At 40.5% G+C, this 15,776-nt stretch overlaps 1 protein-coding gene across 1 annotated transcript in view; it reads right to left on the bottom strand.

Annotated features, from left to right (window-relative positions):
* Positions 1-15,776, bottom strand: part of llgl1 (LLGL scribble cell polarity complex component 1) — a 92,994-nt gene that overhangs the window by 28,735 nt on the left and 48,483 nt on the right. The window contains exons 5-12 of the mRNA XM_059979672.1: positions 14,423-14,581; positions 7,924-8,086; positions 6,152-6,284; positions 4,252-4,306; positions 3,466-3,620; positions 2,675-2,892; positions 2,156-2,223; positions 773-926 (exon numbers count right to left, since the gene is read on the bottom strand). Of these exons, the coding sequence (XP_059835655.1) occupies positions 773-926; positions 2,156-2,223; positions 2,675-2,892; positions 3,466-3,620; positions 4,252-4,306; positions 6,152-6,284; positions 7,924-8,086; positions 14,423-14,581 (1,105 nt within the window). The remainder of the gene's footprint in view (positions 1-772; positions 927-2,155; positions 2,224-2,674; positions 2,893-3,465; positions 3,621-4,251; positions 4,307-6,151; positions 6,285-7,923; positions 8,087-14,422; positions 14,582-15,776) is intronic.

The raw sequence follows: 15,776 nt of genomic DNA, 5'->3' as shown, positions 1-15,776 counted from the left end.
GCATCTGTCCTGAAGCTGTCACATTCCACCTGAATGCTTTGGGCATGTCTTGACTACGCTCCCCCCCCCACTCCCACCCCTCAATCTTCAATACACACATTGTTCTGGAGAACATGGACCTCACCCAAGGCCTCAAGAACTCCTTCCAGATGCTACAAAGATTTACTCAGTTTGAGTACATAGTGTTCTGCATTCTGCTCCAGGGTCCTTTTTTTTTACATTAGATACACCAAATTTAAGTGGTTGCTTTACAGAAGACTATTTATGTTCAGACTTCCGGTATGATGTTAAAATCAAAGTGACAGATGACCATGAGTTCATTCCCACACTCTTTCTAGCAACTAATTCCCTCACTGTTTCATCTAAGCCCATCATTCACTTTTAAGCTAATTAAGATCATGACCACTGTTCTTATCTCCTATTCAACAACTGCTCCCAGTGACTTTCCTCTTTTCAGTTATATCTTTGGATGCCATTTGTGCTTCTTAGTGCCAAATTGTAATCCCTTCTTGTTATTTACTTTTGCCTCTATCCATTCATAAATATGCCTGTTTTGTCACTACTGCTCAAAAACCATTTTATGAAAGTGAACTGTCAACAGATGTTTTATGACAAGCCAAGTACTTCCAGACCTTCCATTGCTGCTTGATGCATGTAATTGTAAGATTTTGTTTTAATTTCATTAAAACGCTGTTCTCACTGAGACATGTCTGCAATCATCTTTGTACTCCAATGCCTGAGAAACCTCTGCTGTCAAATTGCACCACGTTACCTTGCGGAATGGAGGCCATTCCTCTTCCCCACTCTGTGAGAAACCCTCATTGTGGTCTGCATCCGTCTGGAAAATATTTGCTGTGGCTAGTTTATAAAGAGGTTTCAGTGACACACCAGATGCATCCCAAAAACGTACTGTCCCGTCTTCATGCCTGAGAGCAAAAGGGCTAATGAGTAAATATTTCCATTGCTTAAATGTCATAGCAATATTTCATCCAATCATCACTTCTTGCATGATTTTCTTCCCAGAATCTGACAGGATGCAAGCACTTCACAAAACCAATTACATACAAGTCAATAGTGCGGGAAAAACCCTTGAACAAAGTAGATCACAGGGTAACTGTAGCTGACATTGCTTCTTTAACAGAAATTATCCAAGAGTAATCAGAATAGCAACCTCACTAATGGGGTTAAAAGCACAATACCAATTTGATCAAGATCTGAACAGAAGAGATCAAATCTGCAATCTTCTGTGGCAGAAGCACAAGCACCAGCTTTAAAACCAAGTCAAAAATAGTTGTACATACTGACACATTTCAATGCTGTACTGAGAGTTAAAGATGTGAACTTTAAGATGCAATTTTGAACGAAGAACTTGTGAACACAAGATCACCTCTTAAAGTTTATTCAGCCACCTGAACAATAAGCAAAGCAATAAGCAACTGGTTATTAACTTGCTGTTTGTGAATCTTGCAATGGCTAATACGATTGCTACTTCTGCCTGCACCATAGACACCACTTCCAAATTAACCTAATCCCTGAAGCATTCTTCCTTTTCTATCCTACAGCAGTTACTGCAGCCAAGTTTAAGCACGGACTCAAGTTTAAACTTAAAGGTTTCATTGTAATGGTTCTTGCTAAGCATTCATTCTACTGCTAATGCTCAATTGACAAGTGTTTTGTGACAGCTGAATTTATTCATCACCACATACCAGCTGGTAAATGTTCAATTCTGAAACAAATTTTTGCTAGGTTGTAGGATACAATCCAAGTATAGGAAGTTGTACAGCAGGACTGCTGATGAATGAATGACATGTAACCAAAAGGTCAGACATGTTTGTACAGTTCTATATTACAGTAGAACATCAATTACTTAAAAAACAAATGGGGGGGGAATCAGTCACACTATATAGGCAAGGGACAGAGCACATGAGACATTAATAATTCCAACTGGATATTACACACAGGCTCCATGTTTCTATGGCTCTCATTTCTGGCCAGATATGGCCATTAAGAGCAATACAAACTCAAGAGAACAAACAGCAGTGCTAGAAAACTAAATTCAAAACCAATTTGTTTAAATATTAAAAAAAAACAAGGTTGCTAACAGCACTTGCTAATGAGAAAGAAAAGAAACAACAAGCAGGCATGAAAATCTTACCCAGTTAGCAAAAGTCCTTTGTGGGCAGGTTCTGGGGCCAGATTTTTCCCACCATTAATTGGCCACTCCTAAGCAATATAGAATGGCAATAAAAACATATTATGCAATCAAAAACAAATTAAGTGGCACCTCAAATCCATCAACTTTGCCAGTCCCATCAAGAGCTGCCAGGTGCAAGGCAGATGTTCAGTTTATTAAAGTATGATAAGATGGATAATCAAGAGTAACAATTCAAAAGAAAACATTCAGGAAACCCATAGCAGAAGAATTAAACTTGACATTTAAATAAAATCCGTGAGTAATAATACTTCTTCCAAGGATTTCTAAATAGAGCCTGTTTCAGTCATCACTTTAAAAATTCACCAGTTTAAAGAAAAATATTCTGGACTGCAGCTGCAAGAGCTGGTCACGTGAGCAAAATCATTCTTGGACACACAACCTTTGTAAAACAGTATTGTTATTAGCAGGACAATGAAGAGTTTATACTTTTCTGAATGATCATCCAGCTCAGCTACTCACCACTGTTGAAATCTGGGGGTTCTGTTGCTTCCCTGCAGAGATGATCCTCTCCCAGAGCTTGGCTGGAATGTTGGAAATGTGATAGGAACAAGTGATAGCCGAGGAATGGAGCGGTGCTAGGTATGGAGGAGTGATGGTTGGCCAGCCCAGAGTCTGCAGATCCACTGCCACCAGCTCTTCTTCCACGAGCACGAGAAGGGCTCTGGGATTGTCATACTCTTAAAACCAAACAAAGCAAAATCTACCATCTGCGTTCTCAAGCAATATGAAAATGAGCTAACAAGACAAAGAACATGCAGATTGAGCTGCATCTAAATGATCCTTTACAGGCTGCCTAACTGACAAGTTAAATTCAAGCTTTCACCAGTAACCAGATCTGTCATTAAATGCACTACATAATTCCAGAAATTATCACGTCAAGTTCCTGCAGGAAGTGTAGCCTATGATCATTTTCAGTTCAGAATGCTGAATGCTGCCTTTAGCCCACTTTCTTTGTTCTTGCTGTTCCCATTGACTTCCCAGTGCCCTGCCAATTCTATGTGAGGACGTCACTGGTCCAGAAAAAAATCCTCACTGAAACAAATTTCTGTTTTTTTACTTAGCCACTCAGCCTTTTCACTACACATGTAGATATATTGTATAGGGACAGTCTTCTGGCAGATGGTCCACACAATGTTTCACCAACCTGATTCTATTAAAGTGAGACACAATCCATTATTAACCTGTCAACAATTATCTAGCCCCCTCCTCCCAACCTAGAGAGTAGCAAACAGCCAGGAGGAGGATATTACCTTGGTCTGGATGTATATTATGTACTGTAAAGAAGTCAATCACACGTGAGGTGAAGTCCAGAGTAACTTGGGTCTTGCCCTGCATTATAGTAATGCAATGCCTGTCTCCATAACTGGCTCTTGGCATTCCTCCACTGAAGATTATGAACGGACTTCTGGAGGGGCGAAGAGCAAAGGACATTTACTGTTAAACAGATAACTCATCCAAATAACAATAAATTGAAATCTTCTTACACAAGAGGAAGAATGTCAAATTAAGGCAGCAGTTTCTATAGCTCATGTACAGCCATCTGTGCTGAGCCAACTAGGAGAGGGGATGGAATGCAACACAAGGCCTAGGGAGGTGGAGGTGGAGGTGGAGGTGCAACATGCAAGGGCTGCCAATATTTGTATAGCAACTTGAGAAAACCGCTCATCTGTGGGCTTTTAGCAAGTAATGCTCCACCAGTCAAAACCCCTCTGCCCCTTCCCCCCCCCCCCCACCACACCGGGAACTTCATGCATTTAAAACCCTTGGGAAAGCAGAACTCAGAACTGGATAGCAGCTCAAGAATTCAAAGGAAAGAACAAATATTCAGTCAGCTGTTTAACACCAAAATAATTGGTCAGTACAAGCACAAAGTTTGCCAAAGAAAATGTCAATGTTGGCACAGTGCCAGACTAAGATTTGTGTTCATTCTGTTTCTGTTCCCCAGAGTTGAAGTAACTGAAGAGAGAAATATGACAGTGTTCAAAAGAATTAACTGCTCACTGTGGGTGTCTGTTTCAAATCAAAAGTATACTTGCCCTGTTTCGGAGGTTCTCCAAAGGATTTTGTTGATGGCTTTGCAAGGGAAAGGGCCTGCAGGAGGAATAAAATTTTATTCAAGATATTCTTAAACTTTTAGCGATCCAGAAAATAATTTAAATTGGAATAACCTGAGGTGTAGGAGCAAAGTTATTGTAGCTGAGTTCTCAAAATTCTGAGAATAAGAATCAAAAGTAAAGCACATACAGCATTTTGCCAGCTTTTTTTTGAACTCAGTATACCCCCTCCCCCTCTCACTATTTCCTTCAAGAATCAGCTGGAGCGAGAGGCCAACCTCAGGTCAGCTCAGACTTGTGTTGTGCTGAAGCTGACTGGAGCCCACCCACCTACACAAGCTAAACACAACTGTGCGATGAAGCTAGCAAAGCATTCTTTAAAAAAATAAGTTCAGGAGGCAAATTCACCAGAGGCAATAGGAAGAGGACTTACTTGATAAGTGAATGGAGGGAGGGGCTTAACTGAAATCAAGACCAAACAAAAAGGCGGCTTTAATTCAAAAACAATTTTAAAGAAAGAATGGAGAAAAGGAAACTCCTACATAGCAAGTTTGAGAAACAAGAGGAACAAACATAGTAAACAAGGGTACAAGGGAGGGTTAGTTGGAAGGGGGAGGAGAGGCACAAATTTATTGAACCAGAAAATATGAGAAGCAATTACTCAAACTGATAGAAATAACGTGCTTTCTTTGAAAAAAATATGCTGAATATTTAGTCCATTGGGAACAGTGTAGGAAATGAAGTGTGTGGTTGAAGTTTATAGAATGTGCCAATACTTCAAACTCGCCTAGGAAAACTGAAGGAAATACCATAGTCCTCCTGTGGCTTTTATCTCATAAGCTATGCTGTCCAATTTTAAAGACGTGCACTTTTTAAGTAACAAGGTCCACCCAAAAGCACCCAGCAAAAGCACACGTGTGCAGTCCCTTACTTGTGAAATGAATCTCAATTCCATGTCATTATGCTTTCTGCTCATGCAGCTGCACTGAACTACATTTTCCAACTCATAACCAAATGAGAATGCCAGACATTGAGCAAAGCCTCTCACTATTTCACTTAGGATTCTAGCAAGGTCACAGCATCAAGAACTGTTGGTTTCTCGGCAGGGATCCATTTCTACAGAGAAAGGAGTAAGGATTACGAAATTAAATAGAATTTAAAGTGAAGGACAACTGGGCTTCCTAGTTATGCAGTGCAGATATCTTTCAACATTTGTTCTCCATTTCAGATAGTGACTTTCTCAAAACATTTTATATCAATAGATTACAGCTTCATTTAACTACAAATTCTGCACACAATAAACAAAGTAGAGATTGTTAAGTGGATGGGAATCTGCCTTTCACGCCACAGAAAAAGTCACGTTGTTTTCATGAAGCAATTCTCATTGCCGTTTTCTTGCTATCCCAGTAGCTCCTAACATTAAAGCACAAAGCCACCTATAACCAAGAAAAGTAAGCCCTCCCTCCACTTTCTTGCTCTGATTTCATTGTCTTCTCCCACCCCCCACCCCTCCCAGTTCTGAAAGGTCTCAGCCTGAACCATCGACTGTTTACTCTTATCCATGTTGCCTGGCCTGCTGAATTCCTCCAGCATTTTGTGTGAATAACTAAATCAGCTTTTCATTCCTGGAGACTATAGCAAAAGTTATGAAAACAATAGTCATAGCTTCATTACCCCCCACTTGCAGCCCTAATGAAAATCAGTTTGTACAATATTATTCTTGGAGTGACACAGGACTTCAAAGCAAGTGTACAGGACTCTATGTTTTCTAATCTTAGGCAGATGAAATACATACAATTTAAGCAAGTAAAGTTTCTCCCATCCTAAAACAAGTTTCTATAACGTGCAAAATGGAATTGTAAATCTCCAAAATGGCACTCACCAAATGGAATTGAAGAGGTGATGGGCTGGTTTTTGTACTTTGCATTGTTCACTGGCCATACCATGTAGCTTCCATCACTATGGGAACTCACAAACGTCCTGTTGCTTCGCTCCCAGCAGAGGCTCTCAAGCTGCTGCAGGACAAAATTCCTAAAGTCACCGTACTGAAGCACACATTGTACCAGATCATCTTATTATGCAACTTTAACAAACCAATATTGGGGAATGTATTATGCAATTTCTCTGTTCAAGCCAATGCATTTGCCATGCTCTGTCAAAGTGGCTTACTTCATCTATGATACAGAGCACAACTGAGTTCATTAGTGGGCAACTGGACCACAAGGAGGGTCTCTTGTACTTTGTTTAGAAGTCTAGATATTACTGGGCCTACTGAGACAAAGGTGCTGCTTGGAAGTACACTGAAATGATTTTGCACTACAGAACTAGTAATCGGACTTCCAGATCAATGGATCCAGAAGCGAGTCTGAATCCCACAACAGAAGTTGCAAAATTGAAAATCTATTCTCAGTTACAGTAATCTAGAAACTACCAGAACGTTGTAAAAATCCCATCTGGTTCACAGATGCAACAGAACCCTCACTGCAACTCTAGATATGCTAATATTATTGGCTCTAAGCAGGCTCAGAGCATTTAACAGGCAAGAAATGCTGACAATGCTAGTGTTAATCATATCCCATGACAAAATTCAAAGCAGTAACTGAGATCAGATGCAGCAGTATGGTACAGTACAAATTAAAACCAGTTATAAAAATTCAGTACAACATTAATTTAGAATAAAGCAAATCTCAAAGTTGTGGAGCGAATTAGTAAAGCTTTCTTCAGAACATAGGGAAAATATAGTTCTGCTGATATCAAAGGTATCTTGTGTAAATGATGGGTTACTGAGGGTGTCTGGAAGGATAGACTGCCTCCTCTGAACCAATTCCAATGTTTGATCACATCACATAAGGACAGGCAGTGGAAGATGAGGTCAAGGAGAACCCTGCTGTGTTTCTGGGGATGGGAGGGAGAAAGTCAGTGCAGGAAATGAAACACTGAGCCACCTTGCCAACCAGTGAGAAGCAATGCAACCTCCAGCCTGGAAAGTGATATTGTTGGAACAAATGCAAGAGGTGTAGAAATACAAGAATCAGATCTTTACAGGAAGCAAGTTGGTGGGTCATTAAAAGATTGTTGAGACTGTCAATGGATAATCCCATAAATTATGTTTGAGAAATCGAGGGAAGGAAGAAACGAGGAGATGGGAGATTTGGAGAAAGTGGGATTTGGAAACAAATACAGAAATCTCTCATTTCAGGCCAAGAGTAGGAACACAGGAAAAAAAAAGAGATGGGAATCACAGTGACAAGGAATGCACTAAGAAGTTGCAGAGATCTACAAGAGTAAATCCAGACATTACAATGGCCGTGATATATAGCCAGTAACAAGACAACTGAACAACAAATGACTATATTCCCAATGGTGGTTACAGAGATGAGAGAAGGAAAACTGCAGAAGCATTTGAACATGAGAACAGCAACTTAAGATTTAGGTGCTACTGGATTTGGGGAGATAATTTAGGTCATTCAGAGGATAGGTGAATAAAATAATACACGAGTTAAACTTCAGGAGGCACAATGATATTGTAGACAGTTCTTGGTCAAATTACTGTCAGGTTATATTATAAATTTCATTATGGTGAAAACTGCTGGCAGCAAGCTCAGTTTCACAATAACATATAGACATTCTTGGTGCTACTATTCCTCCAGGTACCTGATTGCTTAGAAACAGATTCTCCACTTGCCGGGTGCTCTGGTCCCACAGGAGCACCAGGCCTCTGCTGTAGCCAATCAGAAGCTTGTCTGGATCAGCTGGATGTTCCTGGAGAGACTCTATTGCTCCCAGAGCTTTTCCACATTTGTAATCATCTGGAACACTGAAAAGCACACCAAGAAATTACAATAAACCAAGAAGTTGGCTTCCAGTAAGATGTCAGCACACTTGGAAGCAGTAGCGTCTACGAGGCCAATCAAAGGAGTTTTTATATATATATATATATATATATATATATATATATATATATACACTGAAGGACCTAGACTTGGCGTGGTCCTTGACTGCAACAGAGGTGCTAGTGCACAAAGGTGGTATGCAGTCTAACAGCAAGTGATCGCCTTAGTCGCTTTTCTTGTGGTCACAAGACCCTGTTGGACATGGATGGTGAAGAATGCTGCATGCGTAATTAATTGGTTTACTTATGGACAGCGGGGAGCTGTGTGGCCTCAGTCATAGTGAGGACTAGGCCGAGCTGTGGTGTCACCTGATTGCAGCTGTCGGGAGTGGGATGGGGAGGATCAGATCAGGTGCTCCACTGCAGCGCCAGAGTTTGGCATGGACTCAGAGACATGGACTATATCTTTGCATAACAGTACTTTACTGATATCTGCCTTGTGTGCTGCATGTACCTTGTGCTCTATATGACTGTTGGTACTGAAGTAATGCTGTTTCATTTGGCTGTATTCATAGACATTCATGTATGGTTGAATCGACAATTAAACTTTAATAATCATTTCTTAAAAGCAGCAAGCTAACTGAGCCAACACCAGACCCTCTGTACAAGCAGTCACCTTCAGTAATGGTACTCGAGTGCAGAAGCTTTCCTAAACACAACTTGCATTTCAATAAAGGCTCTTGATAGAGTAAATACTGTTTAGAGATAAGCCTACTCCAAGGACATAGTATAGAAGTAACAGACAGCAATACTCTTCTCAATAGATTACCATTTATGCTTTGTCACCATGTGTATATTAAGTTTATAAACAATAAAACCTTAAAATCAGCTAATTAAAAGTAGTTCTATACAGGCAGTCCCCGGGTTACGTACGAGTTCCGTTCCCGGAGTCCGTCTTTAAGTTGGATTTGTACGGAAGTCGGAACAAGTACATCCGGTATTATTTAGCGTCAGTCAAATGTTTGTCTTAGTATATATTTTACCTTTCTATGCATATAAAACACTTAAGAAACGTATGTATTCTAATAATTAAACCACTGTGTTGCTTAGTAATAATTGTAGCTTTCATCGGGGCAGGGCCTTTCAAAAGCTCCATTATTCTCACTTTATCTGTTACCCTGTAAAATTGTTCCGACTGTTGACCGACTGTAGCCTAACACTTTTCCAATGACCGATGGCGTTTCACCTCTTTCCAAACACTTTATTATTTCCACTTTATTTTCAATTGTGATCGCTTCCCGTCAATGGAACAGAAACACTGCAGGCAGCAGGTCCTGAGCTGTGCCAGCTCTCGGGGTCCACTGGGTCCCAAGGACCACCGCACTGAGACAGGCTAAATATGACAAATGGAGGCTGTGCTGAGTTTGGGTATTTGATCTTCCACAATATTCCGTGTGGGAATTTAAACTGGAGGTGGCTATGTTTTTTTTTAAACGAGGTCGAGTTGCGAGCTCGAAATCAACCCGGCATGGATGGTACAGGATTCACTGGATCGACATCAACACAGCACGGGAGCGGTCTGACACTGGATCGAACTCGCAAACCTCCATTCTCCGGCGCTGATCTCACTGCGCCATCAGCTGACTGGAACGGGGGGGGGGGGTTCAGGGTGAATCTTACTAAGAAAATGTTAAGCCAAATACAAAGTTAAAGATTCACAATGTTAACAGCAACAACTTAAAATGGTGGACAGCGTTGCGATCCGACTTAAAATGGTGGACGGTGCTCTTCTTCCTCGGTTCGCAAGTACGAGTTGTCCGTAAGTCGGACGTTCGTAACTCAGGGACTGACTGTAGTTGGGTTTCCTGAAGTTCACACGAAATTGCCTTCTAAATGCTATTAACAATTTTACTAGCTCCTTGAAGATTTTTTGCACACTTTCCCATGTGTTCGATTAATTTCTTCCCTGAATTCAGGAGTTAAAAATCAGTGCAAGGCGTAAAAAATCCTAGCAGGATTCATATCTTACTAAAACTTAACCAGGCAATGAACCAAACTGTCCTAGGAAATTACAAACCACACAGCCTAGAAGATACAGTGTGATAAACATTGATTCACAGATACAGTATTGCAAGTTAAGCATCAACCACATTCTTGAATGTTTACCTGGTGTTTATCGATCGGAGTGCACCAGATGTAATAAAACATACAAGGGTCACACTTTACAGGTGAACTTCTGCCAGTTCAAGAAGGTTGGACAGGAAGTTGTACTATTAAGTATAAGGTGACAGCAACCAAAAGTTACAGCAGTATAGTTAGACAGTAACTCAAAAGCAATAATTAGAAATTGGTTGAGCAAGCAGATTAAAACCAACACTAAGTCTGCACAACAAATTACAGACAGAAACGATCAGGGCTATCTGTACGAACAAGGCTGTTTGTTTACAAATGATTAAGTGGCTGGAAAAAGTGGATAACACCAGTTGAAGGCAGGCTTGAATGTTCTGTGCAATTATTTCACAAATGAAGTGATAATTAAAACTGTGCGCCTCAAATCTGGTGAAATGTGGTTGTTGACACATCTGTCACTGACAGTGGGAACAATGCTCTCTGTATTACAGACATTAAATAAGAAACATTGAAATACCAGAATGCAAAGGACAAATAATTTATCCTTTGGAATATTTGTAATAATTTGTCAATTTGATTACACTGCCAGCTTGCTTCAATAGAAGTGGTTACTTTCCCACTAAGAGACAGGGCTTCTTTTTAATCTCACTGATGAGAAACAAGCACATATTACGACTAACTGAAGTGGGCCTTACATGATGACATCTTATGAGGGAAGCATTTGAAATACGAGGATAAACATCATTGCTGGTTCTTTGAAATATTTCTGAAACACAAAGCACTTCAATAATAATGTATTCATACACATTTTTAGCTACACAAGCTAAGTCAATGGCCTTGTGTAGAAGATTTGTCCAAGGGAATTGCTTTATTGTACCTAAATAGTTGAGGGAAAAAATCTTCAGATCTGCCACTTTTAAGCAAGTGTAGTAGGCACTCAGTCATAATGCATAGAGATCCATGATGCTTATGCCAATCACTTAGCACTGGCCAATCAATTCTAATTATTTTAGACTTTAAAAATGTTTCCTCTGCCATTTGGAAAACACCAGCATGTCAATTCTTCCCCAATGCCCCTAATCCCTGGTTGCATTCTTATAAATGTCTACAGCCCCTGCCAGGGCTTGAAATCCTGCCTAAACTGATGTCTGAAGTGTGAACATTACTACAGCTAACGTCTAGTTAATTCCTCTACTTTTACACTCCATCACCATGAACAATATCAAAAATTTCCATACAGGTTTTTAAAGAAAAGTAGCTTTCACAACTTGCCTTGCCCCCAACTTCGTACATTTCAGCACATACACACCAGACCCCTCTTGCTGCAGCTTCAGACATGGCTCTGACGAAACGTTATTGCAGCCTTTCAACAGTGTTATTGACCCACTAAGTATAACCAGCAATTCAGATATTTAAATTTTCAACATCTGCAGTGTTTCACATTTGCTCTAATTGCACCATTTGGCTTTGAACCACTCTTTTCAAACTAGTTTAAACTTTATTCATCATACACCTGGTTCATTGTCTAGGCCTTCCAAGGTCTGCTTATACCGTCTGTGCTCACTACATTTAGTTTTTGTTTCAATTACAAACTTTGGAATGCTACCCTATCTACTCAAGTTCAAGTATCAGGAACTTTTCTTCCAGAAGGGCAAACCCAGACAAAGTACAAGGCAAATTATCCATAAAGGAAGTGCAAGTGAATACTAACTGCAACAACAGGGCAGGCGTCCACTTAATGGATGTGGCCAAGGAGGAAGAGCTTCCAATCAGAGACCACCAATTTAGTATCAAAGGATTTAAGGAAGGATGTAATGTGAAGACTTCACAAAATGCTGGTGAGGCCTCACTTGGAATATTTTGAGCAGCTCATTGTTTCTTCAACATGGGAGAGGGTTCAAAGGAGGTTCACAATGATTCTGTGATTGAACGGCTTGACACATGAGGAGTGTTTGATTGTTCTGGGCTTCTGCTCAGAAACCTATCAAATGTTGAAAGGCCGTTTCCTGTGGTGGCAGAGTCCAAGACCAGAGGATGAGACCTCAAAATAGAGGAGAGTCTTTTCAGACTGGAGTTAAGGAGGAATTTCTTTAGCGAGAGTGGTGAGTCTCTGGAATGTTGCTGCCACAGGTGGCTGTGGAGTCCAAGTCATTGGGTATATACAAGGCAGAGGTTGTCTAATCAAGAATCTATCTTGATTAGTCATTGTATGAAGGAATACAGGGAGAAGGCAGGATATTGGGGCAGAGAGAGAAATGGATCAGCCATGAAGTGTCAGAGCAGATTCGATAGGCCCAATGACCTAATCATGCTCCTACATGATCTTACGGATTTGTTTTTTTTTAAAAAAAGAACAGATAATGACAGTAGCTGAGCCAAGCTCGTTTTTTAAAAAAAAATCTGCAGTCAGTATAGAAACACAGCCAAAAAACCCTAATCTGCCCGAACAATCTGTAGGAAAAGTAACTGGTTTGGACTAGGATGCTGAAGTAAACTTGAAAGGGTGAAAAATGGTTTATGAGGATGTTACTAGAACTGGATGATTTGAGTTAAAAGGAGATGTTAGAGGAGCTAGGACTTTTTCCTCCTGGAGCATTCATGGTTGATCTTATAATAGGTTTATAAAATCATGGGGGAAAAAGATGAGGTGAAGTCTGTAGCTATTTCTAGGTAGGAGAGTCAAAAACTCAGGGGCATCAGTTTAAAGTGACAGAAAGCATTTAAAAAGGACCTGAAAGGGAAATTTTTGTTTCACCTCCCCTTTCACAGAGGTTGGACCATATATGGAGTGAACTCCCAAAGGAAGTGGCAGAGGCAAGGACAATGACAATACTTCAAAAACATTTGGACAGGTAAAGTTTAGGAAAGGTTTAGAGCAGGGGTTCCCAACATGGGGTCCATGGATCTCTCACTTAATGATATTAGTCCATGGCATTAAAAAAGTGGAAACCCCTGGTTCAGGGAGATATGGACAAACTGGAGGGACTAGTTTATTTAGGCAACTTGGTCAGCGTTGATGAGTTGGGCTGACAGGCCAGCTTTCCATGCTGGGTTAGCTCCAGGACTCTAGTAATGTAGAAAGTCCAGGAGTGAAGTTTCAAGAGTGGATTTGCAAAGGAAATTAGGAAAGCAAAGGTAGCACATAAAAAATATTGCCAATCAAAATCAACAAATACATCTGGCGCAGAATAGTAGGCATAGGACCCAAAGACAAAAGTGACCTGACAGCAGAGAGAAAGGCATTAGGATGGGTATAATACATTGTTCTGCCCGGATTCGTACAGAGTGACCATTTCATCAACAGCTGCCCCACTGCAGCAGGGCCAACAGGCACAGCACACTGATCAAGGCAGAACAGGAAAAGTCCAGCAGAAAAGACATTAATCCGCAGGGTGGCACAATAGCGTGACCCGGGATCAATTCTGCTGTTGTATGTCAGGTGCTTGTATGCTCTCCATAAGACCATGTGGGTTTCCTCCTGGTTCTCCAATTTCCTCCTACATTTCAGAAGATGTACAGGTTAAAAGGTTTACTGGTCACATGGGTATAAATAGGTGGCTCGGGCTTGCTGGGTCAGAAGGACCTGTAACCATGCTACATTTCTAAATAAAATCCAGCTTCGATGTCTACACAGGTTTAAAATTTAAGTCTGACCTGACCCAAGGTACTTTTATTTCACTACCCAACATGAAGGACATTGCAGAAAAGCTGCACATGCATTGCTGGCGATCCAAAGATAACTGGCAAAGCAAGATGACAATGAGTTAAACACGACCACACTTTATAAATACAGACATTTGCCACAGCCAAATGTACAGCAATTCTCCTTGTGAGAATTTTAAAAGTGTAATTACAAAATTTTATACTTTAAAACATTACAAAAGCCAAACCCACACTACAGTTGTGCACAAGGATATGCAAAATATATCAGGGTCACATTTACAAATCAGCACAGGTTTAAACTATTTATTAACTTCTCTTGCCCATGGCCATACAAGCAGCTAGTTCCTAGCTCAATCAAAACCTTGACTATAGGCAATGTTAAACTAAATTAACTCTCCATCTTTGTCCCTCCCAGATGGACAGCACTGAAAATGGGATACAAGTTTCCCAGGGACCAAATATTGTCCAGTACTAGTTGAGGGAGAGAGGTATCAGCTACAATTTTAATATTCCCAGAGGAAAACTTACCCTTGCAAGACTTCATCCTGAAGGAGAGTCCTGTTGTCCTGCAGCTGCATCGAGGGCAAATCCAGGAAGTACACACCTCCACCTTCTGTCCCCAAACATGCCACTTTGCAGCAAGACCTCAACATGATCACAGTAATTCTGGTAATGCTGGGAGGAGCACTGTATCAGAAGAAAATGATATTTTATGTTAAACATCAGTAGAAAGACCACTAATTTTTCAGCATAATAGAACAAATTTGGCAGAGTTCTCATGAAAAATGTGAACACTAAAATGGGGATTAACAGCAATCAGTGCAAATGGGAAATCCTCCTCTCTTAACCACCCAAAGGTACTGTAGATCTTACCTGGGCAGTAAGAACTGTAAAGATGCTGATGCAAACTGACAACTACACAAAATGCTGTAGATTTACATTAACTCCAACTCCCTCACTTCTCTGCACTAGTGGCAAGCTAGTGTGCAAGGTGTACAAACACTCTTATCCACCATTATACTCTTTGCAGCAGAGATCACTATTACATTCCAATAGATAGACCCTTCTACATGCAAAACACTCACCGATTTGAACATCCTTGCCTTACACCTAGCTCAATTGGTTAATTACTCAAACTAAAAGGTTAATATTACACTTTGGTTAGCAGACCATTCAAGTTACCAGAACTGAGGGGCAACAGAACAAGTCTAGTAACTAAAGGCCCGGCCACTTCTACAGACTTCCATCTATTGTATATTACTTTTCCAGTACCACATCCAAAGTTTAGTAGAATTCTCCGGATTCAAGAGTGGACAGAAAAAAGTTGGGGGGGGGGGGGGGAGGGGTGGTAGAGACCATCTAACCAGCATAGATAATCACAAAAATTTTTCTAGGATAGGAATGTTCAATACATTTTGGAAATTGGGAAGTTGAAACTAAAAGTTGCATTGCAGCAACCAGGAAGTGAAGAAGATAGAACTCACAAGGCAAGACGTTCTAATAAAAGGAATTAAATTCTACAGTTCACAACTGAAGCCAAAATTATACACTGGCAAGGAAAATTCCTACTTAAAGGATCTGTTAGCACAGACTTACAAAAATTGACCACTCAAATTACAGCAGAAACTCAAAGAAAAATCACCATCATCACCAACACAGCTCTGTTTACCAGCAATTACCATAAAGGTACAGGCACCATTACTTCTTCAGTATCAAGTTCTCTCATTAGCAAGGTCCAGTATGCGAGGTTAGTTAAGCAGGTTCAGTTGCATGGCATTCAAGTTGAAGCAGTAAATTACATTGGACATTGCCTTCGCAGGAGAAACCAGAGTGGTAGTGGATGGCTGCTTCTTTGGAGATCTGTGTAATACAGGGATCAGTG

This window comes from Hypanus sabinus, chromosome 9, assembly GCF_030144855.1.
Source record: "Hypanus sabinus isolate sHypSab1 chromosome 9, sHypSab1.hap1, whole genome shotgun sequence".
Taxonomy (NCBI): Eukaryota; Metazoa; Chordata; class Chondrichthyes; order Myliobatiformes; family Dasyatidae; genus Hypanus; species Hypanus sabinus.
This window is presented reverse-complemented; position numbering and strand designations above follow the sequence as displayed.